General features: G+C 40.1%; 2 gene segments (V, D, J or C); both read right to left on the reverse strand.

Moving 5' to 3' along the window:
* LOC105731229 (immunoglobulin kappa variable 2-29-like) overlaps window positions 1-27,778 on the reverse strand; it is a 356,755-nt gene that overhangs the window by 269,953 nt on the left and 59,024 nt on the right.
* LOC135275623 (immunoglobulin kappa variable 3-11-like) lies at window positions 1,353-2,175 on the reverse strand. The segment is given in 2 exon segments: window positions 1,353-1,774; window positions 1,971-2,175. Coding segments are annotated over 2 exon segments (597 nt in total).

Here is a 27,778-nt window from a genome sequence, read left to right on the forward strand (position 1 = left end):
TGGAAGGAGGTCTTAGACAAAACTAAGACAGCCATTCCTATCACTCTTCCTACTTGGTCATTCACTAATTTTTTAGGAATAACCAATTCCTATTTGATCCTGTCTTCACTTTTTCTTTTGACTTTAATCTTTTTAAAGCCTACAATAGAAAATATTGAATAAATGAATGAGTTCACTTTTAAATGGAAAATGTTTCTATGATGGTTATTTGCCACTGAATGTTGATAGGCTGAGGAAAAAAAAGAGAATGGAATTTATTAAAACAGTGTGCATCTCTGCAAATGAACAGCTGTTACCAAGTCAACTAGTCATATAAATAAATATAGTTTTCTACCATTTAAAATATTGTAGAGATCAAATGGATGGGTGTACCATGTACTGAGCTGCAGTCACTGGGGAGACAGAATCACTGATGTCATGTTAAGAGTCACACTGTGAGACACTAATTCTGGAAATATCAGATTCTGGTGGCACAGTTGAAGAGTGTTTGGCTACAACTGCATAGTAATTATTTCCCAAAATACGCACATTTGCACATTTTAAAATTTCTGATCTTATCATCACCATACTGTCACCCACACTATATTCCAGGCATTCAGGCACTATAGTTCTCATTTTGGTGTTTCTTCAGGTTCACTCTGGCTGTTCTACATCCTTGACATTGCCACGTAATATTTAGAATTAGCTTCTTAATTTAAATTTGATATTTGATGTTTTAATTTTAAATCTTCAAGTTAAAATTTAATTTAATTCATTTTTTTATTTTAATTTTTGATGAATTGACATTTTTGTAATACTGAGACATTCAGTCTTTGAATATAATATGAATTTCTATTAACTTAGGTTTTCTTTTAGTTTTCAAAATAACATTCTGGAGATGTCAGTGTATTTAGGTTATTTTTTCTAAATAATTGATGCTTCGATGATTTTGTAAATGGTGTGTTTGTTTTATAATGTTAATTTTTAGCATTTTTTTAGTTATACAGAAATAAAATTAATTTTCAAATTTACAAATTAATAAATTAATCTTGATTCTAACGATTTCTATTTCTCATATCAATTTTAATAGTTTCTCTGTAGACAAATTTGAATTTTATCTGCACACAGTCCCTTCATCAGTGAATTATGACAGCTTTAGTTCTTCTTTTTCAGTTTTGATTATTTGTTGTTGTTGTTGCCTTATAGCTCTGGTTGGGAACTTTATTGACAGCCACTGATGTCAAACTGATCCAATGGCCTTTACTGTGAAACTGTGTTTACATCTGGCTGCACATCTTGGTCTGAGGAAAAATGCAGGAATCAGAGTCTAAATACATAGAGGGGTTACTTTTTTAAGATTCTCAAAATGTTCAAGCAGAGAAGAGATGTTAAAATCGAGCTGTTATTGCAACAGGTGTCTGTAAAGGAAGCAGCTGGTATAATCTAGTAAACAATGAAGGTCTTGCAAAGGTTTTTGTTTCAAGTTGAATCACTGTGGGAGGCCAGCTACTATGCTGCTGACAGTAATAAACTGCAAAATCATCAGGCTCCAGGCTGCTGATGGTGAGAGTGAAGTCTGTCCCAGACCCACTGCCACTGAACCTGGCTGGGATGCCAGTAGCCCTGTTGGATGCATCATAAATGAGGAGCCTGGGAGCCTGCCCAGGTTTCTGCTGGTACCAGGCTAAGTAGCTGCTAACACTCTGACTGGTCCTGCAGGAGAGGCTGGCTCTTTCCCCTGGAGACAAAGACAGCGTGGCTGGAGACTGCGTCATCACAATTTCTCCGGTGGTATCTGAGATTGGAAATAAAACAGAAAAGTCATCAATGTAATCTAGATCAAACTCACTGTCTTCCCAGTAGAGCCAGAATTATTGCTTTATATTGAGCTTTAATTATTGTGTTGACTGAACAGAGTTGCCAAGTAACAGGACCCCATAAACTTGAGAGCATTTTTACTGTTATGCAAAACCATCCCACGTTCCCCTCACCTGGAAGCCGGAGTAGCAGAAGCAAGAGAAGCTGAGGTAGGGCTTCCATGATTCCCTCTGGGTTCTGTCTGAGCAGCTCTTCTCCAGAGCTCTGATCTAGGCATTGATATGGGCTCTGGACTGCAGGGTGGCTGGGAGGGACATGCAAAACAGCTGGGGCGGGTGCTGAGCTTCCAGCTGCCAAGACCATTTGCCTCCTCCTCTCTGCACTCAGCAGCCCATGCCAAGGTGATCAGGCCAGAAAATGTCATTGGCTCAGACTGAGGGTAGAACTTTTCGCCTGTGGCCACATAATTTAATTTCATGTCCTCTTGTCTCACCGTCACCTAAAATCAGCCGCATAATGTTTGGCACAAGTCTGTTAGAAACAAAATAGAAGGCTGTGGTTTCATTTTTCTCTTTCTACTCCAAACCTGCCAGTCAGCTCCCTAAGTGTATGATGCATCCAGTTGAAAGGAAGAGTCTATTACAACTTTATCTTCCTGGTATACTTTTATTCGCTTGTTAGCAGTCTTTCCCGAGGGCCCAGAAGCTGTCTCATTCTTGGCAGGAATTAAAAGTAAAGAGCAGCATTCAATTAACCTCAGCACTGTGGGTGCTAGGACTTTGACAACTGCATGGATGAGTGGGACCTGGGCTCCAAACCCTCAGGGTAGTGATACCATTTCCCTAAAGACAGAAGATGGTTCTGTCGATGCAGGCAAAGAACTATTCCTGGGGTGACTATCCACCACTCTATTCTAAACAACACATTCTATTCTCAACAACACATTCATCAACCTAGACTCAGAGATCCTCTTCAAATTAATAATTTTAAAAAAATTTCTCTGTTCATAGCACTGATTCAAATTCACAAAAATTCTGCTGTTTTCCTAAAGCTGTTAAAAATCATTTACTATCCCATGTCAGGTGGAAGCAAGTTCGGAGGTAATCATCATCCATTCAGGAATTAGAGCGTCATCCTTAGCTAGATTTATTTTCCCTCCAATACTCCAGAAGTTATCATGGCAGTCCCCGAAGTACTCTCTGGGCTGTGAAGAAGCTCCATTGCTCATGCATTGCTTAAAATTAACCAAGTTATATAACCTCCCTTCACCTTAGTTTCCTTATCTGTGAAACAATGACAATCATAGGATGTACCTTACAGTACTATATACAGCTTAAATAACGCAAAGTATTTACAACATTATCTAGGACAGTATGTATGCTGCTGTTAATTTTGTTATTGGGATTGTTAAACTACGTAGTATTATAACCATCATCCTTAGCAGAGATGCATAGAAAATATCCTTGAAGTAAATCATATGTGTTTCAACCACAGCCTTGATTCTACAGGCTTTCTTCCATTCATCTGCTCACAATTCTCAAAATTCTAATTATTTTGTCTTGATACGATAAGTTAGTCAGACCTTCAATCATCTCCATCAAGCTCTTTCCAATACATTTCTTCTCATCATCTATTATCAAAACTTTATCCTATGAAAGTTTAAAATGTCCTGTTGTTATCCTTCTTTCTTATGTAATCATTATTCTGCCTTGTTATCTTTTTGTCTAATACTTGTCCCATGAGTCACGATAAGGAAAAACTACCTTCATTACTTGGGAGCCTGTTTCAGTATAATTTCTTCAGCCCTGTCATCTTGAAATTTTACAATTTGTCTCGGAAATAAGAATATTCATTAGGGCAGTTTTTATGTAATAGAGGATGTTATCTATTTATGTTCCAGGAAATTAGAGTGTCTTGAACATGCTAATTTTTGAGTTAAAATTTAAATTTTAGGTTTAAAACACTCTAGTTTTAATGACAACAGTTAAAATAAGAATAAAGCAGGGAAATACAATACAATAGAAAACATAGGCTCTGTCATATGGACTAATAGTATATATTACTTCATAGATTTCTAGATATATGTTAGAAACCTGATGTGTATATGTGTGAAATGATGATACAAAAATTGAAGAGCGACTGGCTTAAGAAATGCCTGCATTGCACAAAGCCTTGTCTACTTTTCCTATTATGAACAAAAGGCTAGATACTAGTCTCATGACTGTCAAAATGCCTAGCTGCTTGAGATGAAGGCAGAGAAGATGTACTGAAGTGAAAACACTGGAAACAGTGAAGGCTCGTCCTGTGATGTTGTGGATGTTGCTATGGTTCTTGTTATTGTTATTATTGTTGTAGTTTTTGTGGCGTGCAGTGGGAGTAAAAGCAGCTGGAATATTTATAAGCTCTGCTCTTTTTCATACCCATAACTCCCTCTAGAGATGAACAGATGATGGTCAAAGAATCTCTGACAACTCTAGGGAAGTCTCAAGAGGTCTATCCCGAATCTTTCCTGACAAATGTTGTTTGAGTCCCAGACTAAGTGGGACTGAGACACAGAATCAAGGACTAAAGCAAGGGATGAAGGGAACTGAGTTGAGGTTGTAGGTGCAGGGATCAGAGGCTTCACCAATTTCATGAGGTGCCACTCTTCTATCATCATAAGGAGAGAAGCATCAAACCAGACTCACTCCTGGAAGAATCATCAGATTGTTTTAGAGAGAAGGAACTATGCATTCCTTGTCAAATGTGTTTTTTCAGATTCACAGCTACCTATCCTTTGTTAATATTATTTATCTTCTTTACGTGCACTGAGTGTTGAAGAGCACATCCATAATTGGAACTCAAGACTTGTATTCTCTACTTATGCAAGTTGTGCCAGTAAGGGACAGAAAATTCTATATTCATTGGGAGAGGATGGTTGACTACAATTAGCGTTTAAGACTCTGCCAAACTGTTTTCCAAAGTGATTGTACCATTTTACATTTCCACTAAGAATATATGAGAGTTCCAACATTCCAACTACTTTTAAAAAATTACTTAATTGACAGAAAGCAGTGACCAGAATAGCTAACAATCATAAAAGCTATGTTTTTCTTACCATTTTCATGCTATTTCTCTGTCATTGTTGTGTTTCGGGAGTTTGAGGACAGAATCAATACTGTCCAAGCCACTTTTCAAACACTTTAAGCTATAATATTTAGGATGGTAATAGGAGATGTAAAGGGAGTTTTAATCATTACTCAATATTTATTATTATCACACTTCATAAGGCAATATACTTTGAGCAAAATAGCATTTGACTAGGACTCAGAAAAAAAAGGATTCTAAGTTCAGCCCCAAAAGTAAATATTAGGAAACAGTTGTTTGTTAAAACGTGGTATGAAAAATGGCATCCCAAAGTGATTGTTTATTTATTTACATTTGCTCAGAAAATTAGAAAATAGTATACTTTCTTTTGAGGCAACAATAATACAGATGTTAATTTTTTTAACTATGATAAAATACAGAAAACATAAAATTGGCCATCTTGGTCATTTTCGAGTGTACGCTTCAGTGGCATTAAGTATATTTGCATTGTTGTTCTACCATCAGTAACATGAATCTCCAGAAGTCTTTTTATATTTAGAGAGTGAGCCTCCCTTTGCATGAAAGCCCAAATTGCATATGCTGGTTCCCTCTCAGGGATATTAGGGTCCATTTGAGTATGAATTTCTTTAGCTCTCTGGCTCCAGGAATAAGCAATCATATAAGTGTCTACCAACCAGAGAATTTTGTGCCCCATTATCGTTTCTACACCCCTTTCTTTCTGCCTCAATTCAGGCAGCCACCTAGTGTAAATTCATGGAGAGAGTGATCTATAACCGGTTTATCCTCCCTCCCTCCCCATAAAGCATCCAGATGCATGTCCAGTCCTTGCAACTTCCAGTCTAATGGCTCTCTCCTGGGCCAAAGAATGGGAGCTATCATTCTGCCCATTTCACCAATAAGCCATGGGTCTGTCATTACTAGAATCTTCTGACTGGAGTAATTTTTTTAAGCAGGTTAACTGTGCGGTGATTACCAACTTACCTGAGTCCAGGGAGATAAAACAGTCTCATACAACTGGTCACGTGAAGCAATTTACTATTTACAGATAGGCAGCAAAGGATAGCAAAAGCCTAGAATTTATTGTGGGTCTGTCCCCCAAGGCTCAGGAAAGCTGCCTGGGGCTGATGGAGTCTAGACTGTGCTTCACATATACTGCAGCTAAGGGACTCTGAATTGGACCCACCCTGGCTTTTATATCTTGGAGTCACATATCACACTGAGCTAAAGTGTTGAAGGAAATCCTGTTCAAGATGGTGTGGCAGACCAATACTCCCTTTCAATCGCACAGTCAGGCCTGCACAGTCCTCCAGTTACACCAACAAATTTCCACAGTGCTGCCTTAACACTAAGCAAATAATTAAACCTAGGGAAATCGGTTCTCAGGCATCAAAGCCAGAAGTTAAACATATGTTCAGTGGGAGGCTTGCATAGGCTTCTCCCTAACCTGGAACAAGTAAAAATAATAAAGACAGCCTTACATTCCTAGTGCCAGGACCCATCTTGGGTCAACAAAACGAGACGAGTCAAGGTAACAGAGGCAGCGGTTTGAGTAAATTCACTGGAGAGTTTAAGGCAGCTCTCTGGACCAAGCTGTAAATGAGATACGATAGGAATAATCACTCTGGTACCACAGTCCTCATTATGAGAATTTAGGAGACAGGTCTTGAAGGTACTGGGCTCCTCACAGCTTAATCAGACTTAGCATTTCTTTGGCCTCTGACCTTCTAGTTGAAACAAAATTAGTTGTCTATAGACTTAGGCAGATGTTATACTGCACGTAGGCACACAATGCCAACCTATATAAGCACCAAGAAAATTGTAACACTTTCAGCCTGGCCAACATGATGAAACCCCACCTCTACTAAAAATACGAAAATTAGCTAGGCATGGTGGCGTGCACCTGTAGTCCCAGCTACTTGGGAGGCTGAGGTAGGAGAATCACTTGAATCTGGGAGGCAGATGTTGCAGTGAGCTGAGATCGTGCCGCTGCACTCCAGCCTGGGCAACAGAGCCAGACTCTGTCTAAAAAAAAAAAAAACAACAACAAAAAAGAAAATTGTAACACTTTGAGTTGGTCTGGTGGAATTATCTCTGACCTTCTTCCTATATCCGGTTACAGCAATAAATTCCCTTCTTTCCTAGTTTGTCTGCTTCCAGTTATTGGACCTTGAAAACATGCAGCCAGAACCCAGCACTTTCTGGGTATGAGGGGAATGGAACAGAGCCTGTGCTGCGATGGCCAACTGGCCAACACTGCCCTATCTTAGGATGTTACATTTCCAGGACATTCTATAATGATTCTTGAAAACTAAGAGTGAGAAAAGGGAGGAGACTGGGTTGGTCCAAGGCCAACTGGAGGCTGTCCTGCAAATACTGTAGAGGAATCACACCTCATTAGTCCTGTAACTTGCTGATTTTACTGAGCATAATGCCTTCACTGTTCATCTATGTTGGAGGCTGTGTCAGAATTTCCTTCCTTTGGAAAGCTGAATAACATTCCATTGTATATCTATGAAACATTTTGTTTATCCACGCTTCCCTGCATGCATATTTGAGTTGATTCCACCTTTTGGCTATTATGAATAATTCTTCTCTGAATGTGGGTATATAAATATTTCTTGAAGTTAATATTGTCAGTTATTTGGATATATGTCAAATTGTCAAATTGCTGAATTATACAGTATTTATATTTTTAATTTATTGAGAAATTGGCATGTAGTTTCTTATACTAAATGACCATTTTACATCCCCACAACAGTGTCCACAAGATTTCCAATTTCTCCAGATTCTCATGAAGAGTCATTTTCTATTGAGGGAAACCATCCTAATAGGTATAAGGTGGATTTTGTTTTCACTGTTGTAAGCATTAGTGATGTTGAGCATCTTTTTATGTGTTTATTGACTGTTCATCAATCTTCACTGGATAAATGTCTATTCAAGTCATTTTCCTTATTTTAATCTGGTTTTCCCCAAAATTGAATGTTTCCTGTTGACCTGTAGGACTTATTATTATTTTATATTGGATACTATTAACCCCTTACCAGATATACAATTTACGAATACTTTTTTTATTCCATAAGTTGCATTTTCACTGTGCTGATCATGCCCTTTGATACACAAACATTTTATATTTTATACATGTATATATATTTTCTATGGCTTTTTACGTTTTTGGTGTTAAAGATATAAGTTTTTAATTGTCTGTACCTTTGCACTTTTTATGCTGAGAAGGCAGTAGTTTACAAAGTCAAATAATCCCTTGTGTGTCACTCATGGATAAGGAAAGGACCATATTTTGCTTTGCACAGCTCTTACTATAAAGTGAAAAGTTATTGTGGAAGATATTTTTAAAAAACATTTTTCCTTGATAGTGAAGCCAAAAGTTTTACACTTCCTCATTTTGTACCATAAGACAGTGAAGCTGCTTGAGAATCCAAAGACTCCATTTGGGCTTACATGGTTGCACTTTTTATGACATGGAAAGTTGTTTGTTGGCCTCCTCTGGCAGGTCCACCCAAAATACATTATAATTATCAAAAAAAAAAAAAAAAAAAAGGAGGCTGTATTGAGGCTTTCAGTACAGGTTAGCTATTGTTCTTGATTGCAAATACAAAGTCCACCAAGCAGAAAGTAATTTATTGCAGGATTTTGAAATGCTAAAAGTTGTTTTGAAGCTTTAAGAAACGGGCTACAGACAAAGCTTCTAGCAACAATTCCTAGAATTGCACTGCTGATGCAGCCTGTGGCAAGAGGCCCTGCTGTGTGGGGCTCCACATTCAGGCTGCCTCCATCAGAGAAGAGAGCTGCTCCTCTCACTACTGCCCCAGAGTGACAGCAGATCTGCTCTCTGCTGCCAGAGATCTGACCCACTGGTCTGCAGCTCTCCCTCTGTGTGTTGATTACATCACTATTTCAGTCACATACTGACTCATTAGTTTTTATGAGTGCAGGGGCTATTTCTGCCACTGTTTATCCTGTGGCTTTCTATCATAAATACATATCTTTCCACACTTGAACTTCCAGGCATTAATAGTATCAACAGCACCATGCTACCAACTAATATGATGAAAAGATTTTCTTTACAAATGACAGCACAATCACCTCTACCTAAAATGTGGAGACTCTTCAATCTATTTGATCCAACAGTGTCTAGGAAAAAAATAACCTCTCATTAGTCACAAGTCAGTCTGGATATCATTTAATCTATGGTCTTACTTATAAAAATAATAAAAAAGACTTTGTTTAAAACTTTTTAAAGGAAGGAAGAATAGAGATTAAATTATTTAACATACGGAAGTGTATGCATGACTTACTCAGTTATTGTGAATCAGTTCCTTCTTATTCTGTTAATCCTCTAGTGAGCCACTAAGATAGCATCTGGCAAGGTTAATCCCTCAAGTCCTTGGCTTCCTAAGTCTCAGATGTGGTGAAGACTCTGCACATCAGATGCACAGTGTACAGTGGTTTTACATTGATGGGAGGGAGAAGAGATGCTTGATCTCATTGAGGGGTGCTCATTTTCTGGGTCTGGGTCACAGCCAGTCAGCATAGACCTGAGGGTGGAACACCTTGTCTTGCCAGGTTTCTGTCACAATGAGGGCATATTTCTTTTTTCTTTCTTTATCTTTCCCTCCCTCCCTCCCTCCCTTCCTTCCTTTTCTTTCTTCTTTCTTTCTTTTTCTTTTTTCTTTTTTTTTGAGATGGAGTCTTGCACTGTTGCCTAGGCTGTAATGCAATGCAATGGTGTGATCTCAGCTCACTGCAAACTCTTCCTCCCGGGTTCAAGTGATTCTCCTGCCTCAGCCTCCCGAGTAGCTGGGATTACAGGTGCCCACCACCATACCTGGTTAATTTTTTGTATTTTATTAGAGACAGGGTTTCACTATGTTGGCCAGGCTGGTCTCGAACTTCTGACCTCATGATCGGCCCACCTCAGCCTCCCAAAGTTCTGGGATTACAGGCATGAGCCACCGTGCCCAGCCAATGAGGGTATATTTCTTGTTAAAAGAAAACACAGGGGAATCCAGGGATAGGAAGATGAATACAGGAAGTTGCCTGAGCCTGGTCTTTTGGTCTTTCAAATGTTTTTAATCCATTTAATCCATGACAGTAAACACCTTTCTGCTTAACCACCCATAAAGGCTTCTCTCAGCTCCAACTGACTTAACGATAAAGCAAATGAGAAGGAATAAATGGACCAATTTTTCTACTCTTCGTCTCTTAAATTGACCAAGAAGCTATCTCTGGTGTTCACATCTCCTTATCTCACTATGTGTTTCATCTTCCCTTTGTCTCACTAGCGTTTCAAGTGCATGCGATGCTTTACCTTACTACATTCCCTAAAATGCCATTCTGAAGTCTACTGAAGTGTTCTATTAGCTTTACCTGTGAAAATGGCAAAGGTAGACACATTCCAGAAGGTCTAGGTCCCATATACTCTCAACTTTCTCTCTAAAATATGTAGAAACAATCCTACTTGTCCTTGCTTGGCATGTATTTTGAGGATCCCAGCCCACATTCTAACACCCTATGTTGACAGCTTCTCCTGTATCATATGAACTCTAAATGGTCACATGTTTAACATTTCTTCCAATATAATGGAATAATTCTCATGTCAACCCTTTGGATTAAGAACCATAAGTTTTGGATTAAGAAACCACAGCCTTGAGAAAATAGAAATAGAATATTTCAAACTGTTCAGTTGGTATAATAATTAATGATGAGTCCACTGCATTTTCAAGATACAGATTTTCTATTTATGGGAGTAACAGCACCACATATGGTTAGCGAATCAGAGCCCTCACTACATCTTATGGGATAGTAATTCACTATCAAAAGAGTTTGTGTGTCAGCTGTGCTTGATCAATAATTGGTTTTCTTCTTCCTATAAGGACAGTTGCATTTGTGCAAATAAGATCATGAACATAAACCCTTTGCTTCACTTTTTTTTTTTTTACTAAAAATAAATTGCTTAGTCCAATGCTAGATTATTGAAGAATTTCCTGATCCTCAAATAAGGAAAATCCTCAAATAAGTTTTTTATTGGAAAACCCTCAAATAAGATTTTACGTAGAAACATGGCTGACAGGAAAGGCAAATGCATAGACAGGAAAATAGTCACTGTCTTCCAAATCTTGGGTTAGGTCTACTGTGATCAACTGACATCAGCTATTAGTCTGATCCCTGATATGTGGTACAATATTAGTCGATCTGGTAGGGTCATATTTCTAGGTAAGCAGGACATTCAGAAGACCCAGTAGCCCTTTGAATCTTGGCTAGTTGAAATTCATATTGTTGAACCCATGCATGAACCCCCATGACACTGGTTCATGACACTCCCTGGGAAAGCTGGGAAAGGTGACTGATTAAAGTCTATGTGTTGAATCATTGTAATGATTAAGAGTCCCCTCCTCACTCCTGGCATTTAGATAAATATTCACTTGAATAGCATTTATTTTCAACTGTGGCTCATTTTTGAAAGGTCCAGTCATAGCCCTTCTAGAATGGTAGTGTCTTTCATCCTTCAGCTGTGTTTCTTCTAAGACCTCACAATCCATCAAAACTGATAGTCAATGTTATTAAATTACTGTTCTCTTTGCAAAGTGAGCATCAGATATAACTCTTGTAGTTGACCCACTGTTGTGATTTTTCACTCTTTCAGGTCATCTTTCATGATATCAATGATGTGACTCCATCCAGCATATCATCACTGGAGGCATGCACATGATGGGAACCTCCAGAAAATGCAATGATTTAATTTTTAACATTAGGTAATATTATCTCTATTCCTAAACATTGGATCTCTACTGAGTTAGAAAAACATTTTAAAATAAGGACAAGCATTTTTGTAGAGTTTAAAAAAATAAAGACTACAAGAAAAATTCCTCTAGAAATATCCTCTAGAAATTTTCTTATTTGCAATTTTTTAAATGTGGCATGACCAAAATCATTTTAATCCATCAAATTTATATAATAATTTTATAAATGTGCATATGTTATATATACATCATTGAATAAACTAATAATATACTATGTGAGGGGGAGGGAGGCAGCAAATCACACTGCCATGAATGCACCTATGCAACAACTTTGCATGTTTTTCACATGTACCCCAAAACCTAAAATGCAATAAAAAAAAAATATATATATATATATAATATATGTAGCCACCAGTATCAAGTAAATATTATGTACCTATGTGTGTGTTTAAAACAAATTTACACATTTTTCCATAAATGAGGTAAATTTTACTCTATCCATTAAAATATTACTTAGTTTTAATTTCTTCTTTAAATTCCTCTCAGTAAATTGATAAATTGATTACTAAATATTCATATTTATGCCATCAATTTAAGAAGAATTACTTTTATGCTATATCAGTCAGAATTTACACATTAATGATTGGTAACTAATGATTCAAAGACAGTGGCTTATTCCACTAAATATTTATTGTCATGTTTGTGGATATTCATGTTCACAATCATTTGGCTGATGAAGGCAGAGCTCAGCTGTGTGGTTCTGCTGCAGGCATTGAGCTTGTCTGCAGTCTACTCACTGTATTTATCTGAGGCCAAGGCTGAAGGGCAGTGACTACTGAGGGCAGAAGACTCTCATTGCAAATTGTAGGAGTGAACAGCCTCCCCTACCAAACTGCACAGGTGAATGTAAGTCCAACAATTTCTAACCAAGGTTCACCCATTTTAAATTTATTGTTTTAATTTAGTAGGTTTTTAAAAATGTTTACTTAGTTATAAAAAGTATTTGGTTATTACATGGACAAATAATTGTGTTTTTCAATCTTTACAATCTTACAAATGTTTTCAAATGTAAATTTGCATTAATTACAAAATAAAGCTGGATGTGTTTTCAACATGTGGTTTTAAATATACATTTTCTAAATGGTCTCACTTACCTGTGTCTATTTACCTGTAGGAAATACAACCTTTTAAAATTTCTGAAAGATACCCAATAAGTGGTCCCCCCATGAAATTTGAAAATCAGAAAATGAAGACTCTGTACTATGAACTGGCACCCGAGACACACATGGGCAGAGTTGTGGACTGGAGAGGTGCTGCAGGCAGTCAAAAGCGGCAGTTGCACTCTGGTTCCTGAGGGAACACCAGAGAATCCTCTGATTCTAGTATCAGTTTCCCTCACTACTATATCTCAAGCTTTGAAAGGTTATAGTGTGAAAGTTCATCATAGGATGAACTTTAGGAAACAGTATCACTATCACTTGCCAGGTGAGTCAGGTCATTGGCCTGGGGTTAGCCTATATCAGCAGAAACCAGGGAAAGCCCCTGAGCTCCTATTCCATGCTGCATCCAGTTTGCAATCTGGGGTCCCATCACAGTTCAATGGCAGTGGATCTGGGACAGACGTCACTCAATAGGAATTGGGCAACTATTGTCATCCATAACTAAAACTCAGTCAAGAAGCAAGCAGGGAAAAGCATCTAGTGTACAAAACACTGCTCCCAGAATGTAATTCTCTGCAAATCTGACAGCTGAAACTCCTCTTTGTGACCCGAAACCAGTTTTATCTACAGCTTCTGACATAATTTCCTACAACTCTAGGACTATTTTTTCCCACTATTATTGCTTATCAGTGGAAGATGTCCAACTCCCCAAACCCTTACTCATGCCACGCAATTTCTCAGTGATAGGTAAAGTTTTTTCTGATTTTTGTAAAAATCAGATCTCTTTGTTCCTCGTAGATACTGAAGAACACCCTGTCTTCCTATATGCCCCTTATTGTAATTCTTTTTCCCAAATATAACATTAAATTTAGAGATTCATCTTTACATTTTATTTTCTCTTCAACAGTAGTTTAGACACAACTCACTGTATTAAGAGAATTCCTCCTTAGGACTTTGTGATTTCTCCTTTGTTGTATGAGTCTCACCTGAAGCCATAAACCAGGCTCCATGGGTTTTTGTAATAATCTCTGTCCTTCACTAAATCAGGAGAGGTATTAACATATTTGGGCTGCTAGGATGAAGAGAAAAAAAGAGTTAGGGTGCAGAGGAGGTTTCATCATTCACTCTACCAATACCATCAAAATGTGACTGAGTCTGAAAAATGCTCTCAGCAGAGGTAGGCACCAGGAGGAGCAGCCAGGGTAGCCCAGCCTCATGTATCTGCTTTTCTAAGGGGTTATTCTTTTGGTTTGTACCACTGTGGGAGGGAAACTGCCCTCCTGCTAACAATGATAAATTGCACCATCTTCCAGCTGCAGGCTGATGATAGTGAGAGTGACGTCTATTCCAGATCCACTGCCATTGAACTGTGATGGGACCCCAGATTGCAAACTGGATGCAGCATGGAATAGGAGCTCAGGGGCTTTCCCTGGTTTCTGCTGATATAGGCTAACCCCAGGCCAATGACCTGACTCACCTGGCAAGTGATAGTGATACTGTTTCCTAGAGATGCAGAGAGAAAGGATGGTGACTGGGTCATCTGGATGTCACATTTGGCACCTAAGATCGGAAACATAAAAACAAATATCCAGACAATTAATCATGTTATAAGAAGACATCCCTGAATTGCCAGGTACTGAGCATAGTGGGCTGAATAAATTCCTAGTGTTCTTCCTGACCTGGGAGCCAGACCAACAGGAACCCTAGGAGCTGAGCGGGGGCCCTCATGTCCATGCTGTGTCCTGACTGGGACTGACTCCTGCACAGAGTGTGACCTGCCTACTAAGAAGTCTTCAGGGCAGGGGGCTGTGCTCTGGGACATGCAAATCAGCAGGAGATGGGGCAGGCTGGGCACAGCTGCAGGGCTGGCTCATCTCAGTAACTCAGCACAGAAGCAGTGCAGAATAATCTGCAGAGACCATGTTCCTGATGGCTGTATAGGGTAGTGTATTACATTTGTGTATAGAGATTGTTTAGGAGAATATGCTTGTTTGTAAGGAACACGTAGTAAAGTCTTCAAAGGTAGAGTTATCAGGTCTTCGATATACTCTCAAACGGTCCCAGTAAGAGGAGGGAGGGTAGTAGTATCTGCAGCACTTACAACATTTCTGTGTGTGTAAAATCATTCCTTTTTAAAATAAAAATAAAAAAATTAACCATAGAGCTAAAGAATATTATAACTGAACTAAAATTCAATAGAAGGTTTCAGCAGTGGCATCTGAGATACACATGGGCAGATGAAGAAGAAAAAGAATCTGTGAATTCAAACACAGTTCAATGGAAACCATTTAATCTGAGGAGAAAATAAAATTAAAAAGAAACTAAAGTAATTTAAAAGATTTATAGAACACTATCAAGCACAACAATATGCATTATCAGAATTGAAGAAAGCAAAAAGAGAAAGAAAGAAACATAAAAGAAGAATCCATAAAACTATCAGCAAAGTTTTTAGCAGAAACCTTGTACATTAGAAGGAACTAAGATGATATATTCAATATCCTGAAAGAAAAAAACTGACAACAAAAATATTATGTCAGCAATCCTATTTTCCAAACAGAAATGGGAGATAAAGACTTTCTCAGACAAACAAAAGTTGAAGTTTATCACCATGAGACCTGCTTTTCAAAACAGTCTAATGTTATAAATCAGTATATAAATTAATTATAACTCTAGTAAAACATTAAAAGACAAAACTATTAAATCAACTATAGCTATAATAGTTTGTTGATGGATACAAATTAAAAAAGATGCATATATTATATAAAGATGTATGTGAGAATTACATATAGTCTGAAAGTGAGGGAGTAAAAAGATAATCAAAAAAGATTTTATTAATATTATGCTAAATATATTTAAAGATATTTTGCAATGACTTTAAGCCATTATTCTTACCAGTATAAGATAAAGCAATTTACTGCAGATACACAAAGAGGAGAATACACTCCCTCAATTTATGGGCCACTCACAGATCCACCATTTTCAGAGCTATGGGTCTCTTTAATACACAGAGACTAAATGGGCTGCATCTTATTTTCAGCTTCGGGACCTCCCTGCCATTTTACTCTTTTCTGCCATTGCACGTTATTTCCCACAGTTCATCAGCAAGGAGGGTTGACTAGTGATGTCAGATTTGATTACTTCAACAACAGCAAAAAATCACTTTCTTTATTCAACTATACGTGTGTGGATTAGGATAAGATTGAAACACTGGATCGATTGAGGCGGCAATGACAATTGTCTTCAAAGTAGGAAAACAAAGAACACATCCATGGGGTAATGCTCTGAGCTGCACTCCTCACCAGCATGTTCCTGGAGGCTCAGGCACAGTTCCTCTGGAGACTGGCTCGCTGGAGAGTAGGTAAGAGGGAGGCCCTGGAGAAAGACCAGGTCAGTGAACCCTCTCTCCTATGTGAGCGTGACTGCTGATTGGTGTATGTCCCTGCTATGCACCATCAGTGCCATTTCCTCTTTTACTGTTTAGCAATGAGATAGGACATCATCCAGACCAAGATGCCAGCCCCTTGTTGGTGTTGGTATCTTTAGGAGAGAAAGGCTCCGTGTCTAACCAAGCAAGGGCTGATGGACACGAAAAAATCACTTGGATCTAGATAAAACTGGACACTGAATTTCACTCATTATATCTCACTTATGTAACTAGGTGCAGGGCATTCTAACCTGGATCAGCAGCCAGGAAAGTGGGCTCAACTACATCAGCATCGGTGGGCTGGAGCCTGGGGACTCTGGGGAGCATTGCCGATGTCTGATTAAGGGTGGCCAAATCAGGGTCATGTAGCCTATGCACAAACACTTTGTCATCTTTTAAGGAGCCTGAATTAATTTTAAGAGAATTTGCATGTATAGGGGAAAGAAAATAAAGTTTATTTTGCTTTCTAAATGTTTGCTGAAAATGAATTGACAAAAGACAGATTAATAGGAGAAAAGACATACAAAATGTATTTGACCTGTAGAGAAAAATCACAGGAGAATGATTATCCCAAAAACCCGTAAAGTATAGCTGCTTGTACATTCCTCATAGGGGAGAGGAACATGAAATAAATGGCTTGAGGTAAAACAAACCGGTCCTCAAAAGAATAAGTCATAGCTTGTCTGTCTAAACTATCAACTTCCAGTTTAGCTCCTGTTGTGTCTTCTGTGGTAGAGACACATTTCCAGGGAGAGTTTCTATGACAATTGGTTTTCTCCTGGATAATCTACTTTTAGGAAAAGTCCCTTTGTGCATTTGTTGTTTTTCAGATGCCTTCAGTTTGAGGTAATCATCATACCAATATAGTGTTTTGAGACTGTGTTTCCTGGATTCCTGCACTTGTAGCATGCCTCTGATCCTGTTTCTGATCCTAGTATGTTATATGTATTATCTACCGTATTTTTATAATAAAGTATGCTAAAGGAAAAAAGTGTTATTAAGAAATACCATAAGGATGAGAAAATACATTTACCATTCATTAAGTGGAAATGAATTACCATAAAGATTTTTCCTCCTCATTTTCACACTGAATAGGCTGAAGAGAAGGAAGAATAAGAGAGATTGGTCTTGCTGTTTCACAGGTGGCACAGGTGGAAGAAAATCTGGGTATAAGTGGATCTGTAAAGTTCAAATCCATGTTTTTCAAGAGTCACCTGAACATATCTTCTTTCTGGATAGATGTAGCAGTCCCTATCTGTACTCAGGGCCTTTTCCCCTTGCTGTACCTCTGCTGACTTCCAGTGGCCATCAATGTGTCCTGTGCTCTTTCTGAAGCTGAGGCAGGCAGCTCTGCCTGCATACATGGCTGACCAGAGGGCCTGGAATGAGTATCCCTTAGAGAAGTGCTGTGGTTGGACTACGTTTCTCTAAATCCATCTGTTGTAAACTTAACCTCTAGTGTAACAGTATTGGGAGGTGGGGCCTAATGGAAAGTGTTTAGCTCATGAGGCTCTGCCCACATGAATGGATTAATGCCACTATAAATAGGGCTTATGGGAGAGGGCTCTCTTTCTTCTCTGCTCTTCTGCCTTGCCAGGACATTGTCTTCTTTCTCTCCAGAAAGTGCAGTGTTCAAGGCCCCATCGTAAAGGCAGAGAAACCGGACCCAATCTGCTGGTATCCTAATCTTAAAATTCCAACCCTCCAATTTAAGAAGATATACTTTTGTTTTTTTTATAAATTATTTAGTCACAGATATTCTGTTATAGCAGCATAAAACTTACTAAGACAGACAGCTCACAATCATTCATGGCAAGAGGAGGTATACATATACCTCAGCTCCCTCCTTTCTCAGGTGGAATAATTCAGAGGCATTTTCTCCTGTTTACACTTGGGGTTGAGCTTCAGTCATTCTAATATCTAGGAAACTTGTTGAGGTGCCTTTTACCATCCATCTTCTATTCCCTGTCTCACTTTTCTTCCTCCCTCCCAGTGAAAACTTGCTGCCTGCGCAGGAATCCTTGTCACTGGTGGACCTCACCTAAGATAGTGGACAAGTCCTTAATGTTGGCAGGTGTGTATCTCAGGTCTGAATTCTTATCACTTCTCTTTCTATCATGTATAGTAATTGCGATGGTTAATATTGAGTGTCAACTTGATTGGATTGAAGGAGGCAAAGTATTGTTCCTGGATGTGTCTGTGAAAATATTGCCAAAGGAGATTAACACTGAGTCAGTGGACTTGGAGAGGCAGACCCACTCTCAATCTGGGTGGGCACCATCTAATCAGCTGCCAGTGCAGCTAAGATAAAAGTAGAAAAGCAGGCAGAAGAAATGTGGAAGGACTAGACTAGCTAAGTCTTCTGGCCTTCATCTTTCTCCCATGGTGGATGCTTTCTGCCCTCAAACATCAGATTCCAAGTTCTTCAGCTTTTGGACTGTTGGACTTACACTGGTGGTTTGCCAGGGGCTTGCCGGCCTTCAGCCACAAACTAAAAGCTGCACTGTTGGCTCCCTACATTTGAGATTTTGGGACTTGGACTGGTTTCCTTGCTTCTCAGCTTGCAGACAAGCTATTGTGATTATGTGAGTCAATATTCTTTAATAAACTCCCCTCATATATACATCTATCCTATCGGTCCTTTCCCTCTGGAGAACTCTAATACAGGAATAGTCAGGGAGTAATTAGTTTCCCTTTACCAATCTATTTTAGATTGTTTTTATGCAATAAGTTTTTTCTGGGTTAGTAAATTAAAGGAGCCCCTAAAACTTGCTCCGCATTGTGAAGCCCACATTAAAGGCAATGGAATAAGTGTCCCTCAGCATTTAAAACCCATAGATTTGAGGTCCCTGAATCTAAGATTTTTTTTTTTAGCTCTCTTGCTTTATAAATATGCCTTGTGATTTTTTAATTCTACTTTACAGAAGGACAATTGTGGGGAAGATATTAATTATGGGTAGAATGAAGAATGCCCACATCCCATTCATGTCCTAGTCTCTAGATGAATTCGAACATATTAAGAAAAACCACAAAAACTTGGCAGATGCAACTTACTTACGGATTAAGGATTTTGAGTTTGGGAGAACATCCTAGGTCATCCAGGTGAGATCAATATAATCACAAAGGTCCTTATAATAGGGAGGGAGGAGGGTCGCAGACAGACAGGACCTGGGGCAATGGAGAGGGATGCTAGGATGATGGAGGAACAGGTCATGGAGAAAGGATTGTTGAGGCATCTTGAAGATAAAAAAGAAAAAATCAGATTCTCTCTCCTAGATCCTCTAGAAGGAATAGAGCCCTATGTCTCCTTAATACTAGCTCAGTTAGAGTTCTCATCTCCAAAACCATAAGATAATAAATTTGTTAGAAGCCAGCAAGATTGTGGCAATGTAACCAGTAGCAATTGGAGACTAATGCAAGGGGAAAAATGTCTTTTACCTCTCTGAGTGTGTGGTTGTCCTCTGTTTTCCCAAACATTCCCATCTTGTTATTATCTGGTGCCAATTTTGACAAGACACGTAGATCATTTTCTACGAGAGCTTGCACCAGGCTTCTTCTGAGGTCGAAAATGTTTAGGTTAAACCCTTTGATTAGCTCTTGTCCAGTGTGCATTGGAGAGTTGAGGGATCAGGTCTCATAGCACCTGATAGGAAGAGGAGGGTTTTGTTGGCTTGTGTGTTTGTTTTCATGTTAGGCAGGCAAGTTAGATACGGAGAACACACGCTGAGAAGAAAGGACTTAGAGAGATTGAAAGGGAAAGAGGAGGTGTGAATGGGGTTGGGGGACAGCAAGATGTGTTCCTCCTCCAAAATATAAAACAAAGTAATTTACTATTTTTAAAGACTTTGAGACAGCTATATTTTGAAGAGGAAACCATAGAAAGGGGTTAGCTGAAGATTAGGGCCAGCTTGGCATGAGAGCTGTGGATTCCACACTCTTCTTATGGTCCCTTCTTCCTAGATGTAAGCTTTGGGCTCAACTATGAGATGAAAGTGGCCACATGCAAGGAACATACTAAAGTCAGACAGACCTGGGTTTAAATTCCAGGTCTGACCATGTGACTTTGGGTTAATTGATTATGAGCTCTCATAACTGGTTCTCTCATATGTGAAATGGAGCACTTTGGAAGTCATGGGGTACCATGAGAGTTTAACCAAATGATGTACCCTAAAGAGTTTGTGTATGTGTGTCCATAAATGTATACACACACGTTAGATACACATTTTATATATCCAGTTTCCTTTAAATTCACCCTTGAATATCTTAGAATAAAGAGCATATGAAAGATATGTCATTTTCAAATCAAATTCTTTAATAGTTATTCTACAACTAACATGTGACTCACTGTAGGCAATGGGGTTTCATGTGCATTATTTTCACTGTAAAAACAAAAACAAAAACAAAAACCTTCTACCAATCCATTCCTGTGCAGCACTAGAAACATAAGCAAGATGACAAATGATCCTAACACCTTTAAATCAGATTTTCTGTGAGCTCCATTTGTTTAGTGTCCACTATCAGATTCCTAAGGCCGTGGCTAGATCTGAGTTCCAAGTCCTTTCTTCCCACACCCACAGCCTTCCCCCAGGTCTCACTCTGGGCTCCTGTATGCTGGGAATCTAGATCCACCATCCACCTGGGAATCCAGAATTAACTGCCTGGAAGCTTTTCTTAGTAAACCCTTCAAATGCAACCTCTGACAGAGAGCTGGCTGAGGCAGTGAGCAACTTCCCATTAAAAAATAAATGAATAGATCAAAGATGGCCAATTAGCAGCAGCTCAGGATTGCAGCTCCCAGCGAAAGTGCAGAGAATGAGTGGATGCCACATTTCCAGATGAATTTTTGTTGCCCATGGACCAGGAGATTCCCAGCGGAGGAGTCCCACGGGTCATCAGCGTGACTCTTTTGGCTGGTGCGCCTGTTTTGCTGGCACCCTGGTGCAGCGGTTCTCAGTGCAGAGTATACAGGACTGGGTGCCCTTTTAGTTGGCTTTTGGAGATCCAGGAAGGCAGAGTCACCCATTCAACTGATTGAAAAGGGGACTGAAGCAGGGAGCCAGACCAGGAGATTCCCAGGCAAAAAATGCCACGAATCTCAACACTGCTGTTTTAGCCGGCGCAGTGGGTCACCACACAGGAAATCACACAGACCCCAGCGCCTTTTCAACAGGTGACTGGAACACCTGGGAGAGAATCAACTGTTCAACTGAAAAAAAAAAAAAAAAAAAAAAGACTCTGAGACAGGGAGCCAGGTGATCAGCCTCAGCTGGTCCCACCCCCACAAAAAAACAGCAATTGGAAACCCTGTGGGTTGAGAGCTTCACAGCAAGCACAGCTGAACCTGGGAAGGTCCAGCTCTGTGGGTGAGGGGCATCCACCGAAGGAAAACTAAGAAACAGAAATAACTTCATTACCAACAAGCTGGACGTCCACTCAGAGACCCAATCTGAAAGTCAGCAATTACAAAGTCGACAGGTGGATAAATCCACAAAGATGGGAAGAAACCAGCGCAAAAAGGCTGAAAACACCCGAAATCAGAATGCCTCTCCTCCTACAGGGGCTTGCAGCTCCTCATCAGCAAGGGAACAAGCCCTGATGGAGAATGAGTGTGATGAATTGACAGAATCAGGCTTCAGAAGGTGGATAATAAGAAACTACTGTCAGCTAAAAGAACATGTTCTAACCCAATGCAAAGAAACTAAGAACGTTGAAAAAAGGTTTGATGAAATGCTAACGAGAATGGAGAATTTAGAGAAGAATATAAGTGAATTAATGGAGCTGAAAAACACAACAGGAGAACTTCGTGAAGCATGCACAAGTTTTAACAGTCGAATTGACCAAGCAGAAGAAACGATATCAGAGGTTGAAGACCAATTCAATGAAATAAAACGAGAAGACAAGATTAGAGAAAAAAAAGGGTAAAAAGGAATGAGCAGTCTCCGAGAAATATGGGACTATGTGAAAAGACCTAATTTATGTTTGATAGGTGTACCTGAATGTGACGAAGTGAATGAATCCAAGCAGGAAAATATTCTTCAGGATATTATCCAGGAAAACTTTCCCAACCTAGCAAGGCAGGCCAATATTCAACTCCAGGTAATACAGAGAACACCATAAAGATACTCCTCAAGAAGAGCAACCCCAAGGCACATAATCGTCAGATTCACCAGGGTTGAAATGAAGGAGAAAATGCTAAGGGCAGCCAGAGAGAAAGGTCAGGTTACCCACAAAGGGAAGCCTATCTGACTCACAGCAGATTTCTCAGCAGAAACCCTACAAGCCAGAAGAGAGTGGGGGCCAATATTCAACATCCTTAAGAAAAGAACTTTCAACCCAGAATTTCATATCCAGCCAAACAAAGCTTCATAAGTGAAGGAAAAATAAAATCCTTTGTGAACAAGCAAGTACTCAGAGATTTCATCACCACCAGGCCTGCTTTACAAGAGCTTCTGAAAGAAGCACTATACATAGAAAGGAACGAGTATCAGCCATTCCAAAAATATACCAAAAGGTAAAGAGCATCAACATAATGAAGAATCTGCATCAACTAATGGGCAAAACAGCCAGCTAGCATTAAATGGCAGTATTAAACTCACAAATATCAATATTAATCCTAAATTTAAATGGACTAAATGCCCCAATCAAAAGACACAGACAGGCAAATTGGATAAAAAGCTAAAACCCATCAGTATGCTGCATCTAGACCCATCTCACATGCAAGGATACACAAAGACTCAAAACAAAGGGATGGAGGAAGATTACCAACCAAATGGAGAGCAAAAAAAGAAAGCAGGAGTTGGAATTCTCGTCTCTGATAAAATGGACTTTAAAACAAAGAAGATCAAAAGAGGCAAAGAAGGACATTACATAATGGTAAAAGGATCAATGCAACAAGAAGAACTAACAATCCTAAATATATATGCACCCAATACAGGAGCACCCAGATACATAAGGCAAGTTCTTAATGACTTACAAAGAGACTTAGACTCCCACACAATAATAGTGGGAGACTTTAACACCACATTGTCAATATTAGACAGATCAACAAGACAGAAAATTAATAAGGATATCCAGGACTTGAACTCAGACCTGGAACAAGTAGACTTAATAAACATTTACAGAACTCTCCACCCCAAATCCACAAAACATACATTTTTCTCAATACCACATCACACCTACTCTAAAAGTGACCACATAATTGGAAGTAAATCACTCCTCAGCAATTGCATAGCAGTTCACAGGTTTAAATGAAATATTGGTTGGCTGCTTGTTTCTTATTTTCCTCCCTTATTCCTTCCTGTCTCCATTGTTAAGCACAATTATTGGCATAAAAGAGGTTTTTAATACCTATTTTTGGACTGCATTCTAGCCTGGGCAATAGAGCAAGATTCCAGTTTTCTCTCCCTCTTTCTCTTCCTCTTTCTTTCTCTCTTTCATTCTTTTCTTTCTCTCTCTCTTTCATTCTTTCTTTTCTTTCTTTTTTTACTTTCTTCTTTAAAAATAAATAAATAAATAAATAAATAAACTGAAAAAACTGAGAAGGGAGGAAACTTGGAAAACCATGTTGATGTTGAGGAGATGCACAGTATTACCAGATTTTATCTTTTCAAACTGTTCCTGTCTCTTTCCTGACAACAATTCATGATCTTGGAAGAGGGAGGAATTAAGAAGAACAAAGTGATGCTTCATGCCTAGAATATAAAAGGAGAAATGGAGATAATAAAAGGGCAGAATTGATGAACTTTTTGACATAGTTTGGGTTTCTTTCGCTATGGGTATAGCAGGATGAAGGTGCCAGAAGCAAACATCACTTACAATGTTTCCTGCTCTTCATGCCTCAGACTCATACAAACACACACACTTATGATAATATGTCTTCTCCTGAAGCACAGGTCTGTAGCACAGCCAGGATCTTTCTCCTAAGTGTCTTTTATAGATAAGTTGGAATAATTTTAGAAACAAGTCAAAGAAATAATAGCAATGGCTTGAGCAATGACATGAAGCCTGAAGGTTGGAGCATTTAAGGCTGGTGCAACAGCTTGGTGACAGCTGAAAGGCCCAGATTGTTACTACATTTTTGCTTTCCACCTGCATCATCATCGGCTTTTCAGTCTTGCTGTAAATGCCCATGGTGTCAAGAGGATTGCAGCAGCTAAAACATCATATCCTCTCTTAACTGTTACATGAAGAAATGCAAAGCAAAACTCTTCACTTTCTCTCCTTTTATGAGGTATAACCATTTTTCCCATGATCTCTGCCCACTCCTCTAACATTATCATTATGGAGCTGATCACATGTGCCCTTAATCCCTGCTCCCATCTGGACTGGGAGAAACTCACCACCCTCACCATGTACAGCAGGTGCCGGGGAGATGGGCAGTGGGTCTAGTCCCCAACTGGAGGGACTTTTGTCTCCAGAGTTTAGAGTGGGCAGGTCCTTCCCAGGTGGTCTTTGTGAGACAGAGCAGCACATGTGGCTCAGTGGCTGTGTGGTAACAGGAACCACTCCAGGAACAGTTGACAGCCCCCCCTCTGACTGGAGCAAAGTAAGATTTCTCTGTTTACCTTTCATGCGGCTCACGTGGATGCTGGGACTCTGTTCACAATGGACTGCATCTGCCCTGTGCACAAGGTTTCGAACATTCGCCAATTTAGTTTCTGGTCTCCAATAACAACAACTTGCCAACCATGACCCGCTCAACAAGAATTTACAGAGGCATCAGATCTATGGGTTCAACAATGGGACAGGAAGTGTGAGACAAACAAGGTTTGCATCTCTGAAGATGTTGACAGCCCACGTCTGAAGTGAAGATGAATTGGTGTCACGCATTCTGAGTAGGAGGTGGGAGAAAGTACTGTGGATGCAGTGACGCCAAGGAGATGCACTGAAGGTGCCCGTAGGGGAGGTGGGAAGGTGATGCGAGGATGAGAGGGCATGCAGTTCCAGAGCTGGCCCCCAGCCTGCTCCCCTGAGGAGGCCCCAGACCCTCATAGCCTTGGTACAGAGACATAGCTAAATGAAGTTTGTGCCCATGTGGTGACAGGAGGTGGGGACACATGCCCCTGAAGGCAGCTCAACTGTTGATGGTCAGTATCATCTGTACAGGCCACCACCCCTGACCCAGGTGGCATGATGCCCAGGGGGCAGGGTTTGCCAGCAGGGGCTAAGAGTTGAGCATGGGTTCTGTTGGTGACAGGTCAGGACACTGTTACTACTTCGGCCAGTCCTGCTGGTGACAGTGATCCTGCCTCCTGGGACACAGAGAGGGGGCTGGAGATGCAGTCCCCACAACATCTCCACTGTCATCTACATGGGGAACAAACATTAACATCCCGAAGTATTAATATAAGCAAGCAGCTCATTCAATTTGATGCAATTCTGATCCAAATGAAAAAATGGCTAATTACCACATCATCAAGGAAATGTTCATGTTTAATGCAATTATCTGAGGATGAAGCCTTAGTCCTCCTTAACTCATGAGACAGTCAGAACAGCAAGAGGAAGAGGAGCAAAGCTGAGTCCCCACAACCACAAGGTTCCTTATGAGGGTGATCTTGCTTAGACAGGGTGGGGAGGTGGATGAGTCTGCTGAGACTGCAACAGCAAAATCTCAGCCTGAATGGCTTAAACCACAGACATTTGTTTCTAACAGTTAGGAGCCTGGAAAATCCAAGATAGAGGCCCAGAAGGGTTTGCTTTCTGGCGAGGGCCTTGTTTCTAGTTTTCAGATTTTACCTTCTGGCCATGTCCCTACATGGCCTTTCCTCAGTGCGTGCTGAGAGGGTGGGGATAGTGGAGAACTGTGCAGTATCTCTTTTCATAAAGACACAAATCTAACTGAATCAGGGCCCCACTTTTGCTACCTCTTTCAACCCTAATTACCTCTTTATATGCTCTATCTACAAATGCAGCCATATTGGGTGATTAGAGCTTCAACATAGAAATTTGTAAAGGACCATTCAGTCCATATCAGGTGGGCTTTGGGGATACAGCCAAGCCACTGAGGAGGACAGGGTGGGGCTTCCAGTCTCAGAGCACAGAGCACAGAGGGAATTTCCCACTACTCAGTGCACTGGCGGCTCCTCCCGTGTAACCTAGCTCACACCTGAGGCCTCCTTTTAGCCCTAGGGATCCCTGTTGATATGGGACTCTTTCCTACTATTTCTAAGATCAGGCTTATTTCTAATGTTTACTGTGGGGTTTGTCTGCCATCTAATGGCTGGTTTGTGACTTAGCATCTTATAGGATTTTAAGTGCTGAGTCCCAGTCAAACTTGACTGAGTCTTTTCATGGGTATTAATGAAGCAGATCTTATTCATCAGTAGGCCAGATCCTATAGGGAACACAGAATGATACCTCTCCTCGATAAACCAGTCCCAAAATTGAGGACAAAGGATATAGAGAAAAGACGTTGCTCACAAAATAATTAGGAATTAGGTTCTGAAATCCATGTGAAATACTGAAAATGTAGTTTTGGAAGAGAGAGCAAAGGCTGTGAGAAATCCTGCTGGGCGCAATGCCAGGGGCCGGGGTGGAAATCCAAGGGACTCTTTTCTGGATCTGTCAGCCTAGGCTAATTCCTGTTATTTTGGAAACTCTTACAGAGCAAATCTGAGGACCACAGTGGTTGCACCAGCAGGAGAGCTTCTGACCTCCTGTCACGCCCAGTTGTCCAGACTAACAACTGGTGAGGTTTATGCTCTGACTGTGAGGGAACACTTGTCAATATTTAGGGCAGTGCTAAGCAAAATAATTTCCTAAGACAATATAAATGTCTATATTTATGTAGTACAATGGGGTAACCATCATATGTGGCTACTGAACACTTGAAATGTAGCTAGTGTAACTGAGAAAACATGTTTTTAATTTTTAATTAATTCTAACTCACATTATTTGTGCCTGGGCACTGCTAGTGTTTACCATATAAGAGGATACAGTTTTAGACAATAATAATCACCAATGTCATCAGGGTACCCAAGCTGCTAAAAGTTAAGCAAGTGTGTGCCCCAGGACCACTGTACCAAGCTGAGGTGGACCATGGCCAATGTAGACAGATCACATGGGTGGATCTTTGGAAACTTCCCTGGATTCCTCCGCTTCTAGGCTGGTAATGGAAACTCTCTCTCATGGAGATACTGAGGGAGAAGCTGGAGACTGGGGCCCACAGTGTTGCTACTGGAATCTGAGGTGGAAACAAAACACAAATCTTTTTCAGTGTTAATGATGTCTCACTCTACAGGCCTCCCAGAGACTAGTGCTAGTTGATCAAGTGGGAGGTGAATGCTGGGCTCATCGAGCAATGGTCTGTATCCCAGCATGGGATGGACCCTGTCACCTGGAGCTCCCACAACTGAAGCCAGGACCCCAGGGCCAAAGTCCCGTGTCCAGTGCTTCCTCTGCCTCAGGTGATCCCACCCTAGAGGCAGCAACCAACCCACTGATAAGGGCTTGAGTGGCAGGGAGGGACTTTGTGGATCCTGAAGACTTACAACAAGGGTGCAGACCTGCACTTCCCACTTCCGAGCCAGGGAACATTTCATGTTATGGGTGTG

This window comes from Aotus nancymaae, unplaced genomic scaffold, assembly GCF_030222135.1.
Source record: "Aotus nancymaae isolate 86718 unplaced genomic scaffold, 86718_ANA_hifiasm-v0.15.2.pri h1tg000017l, whole genome shotgun sequence".
NCBI lineage: Eukaryota > Metazoa > Chordata > Mammalia > Primates > Aotidae > Aotus > Aotus nancymaae.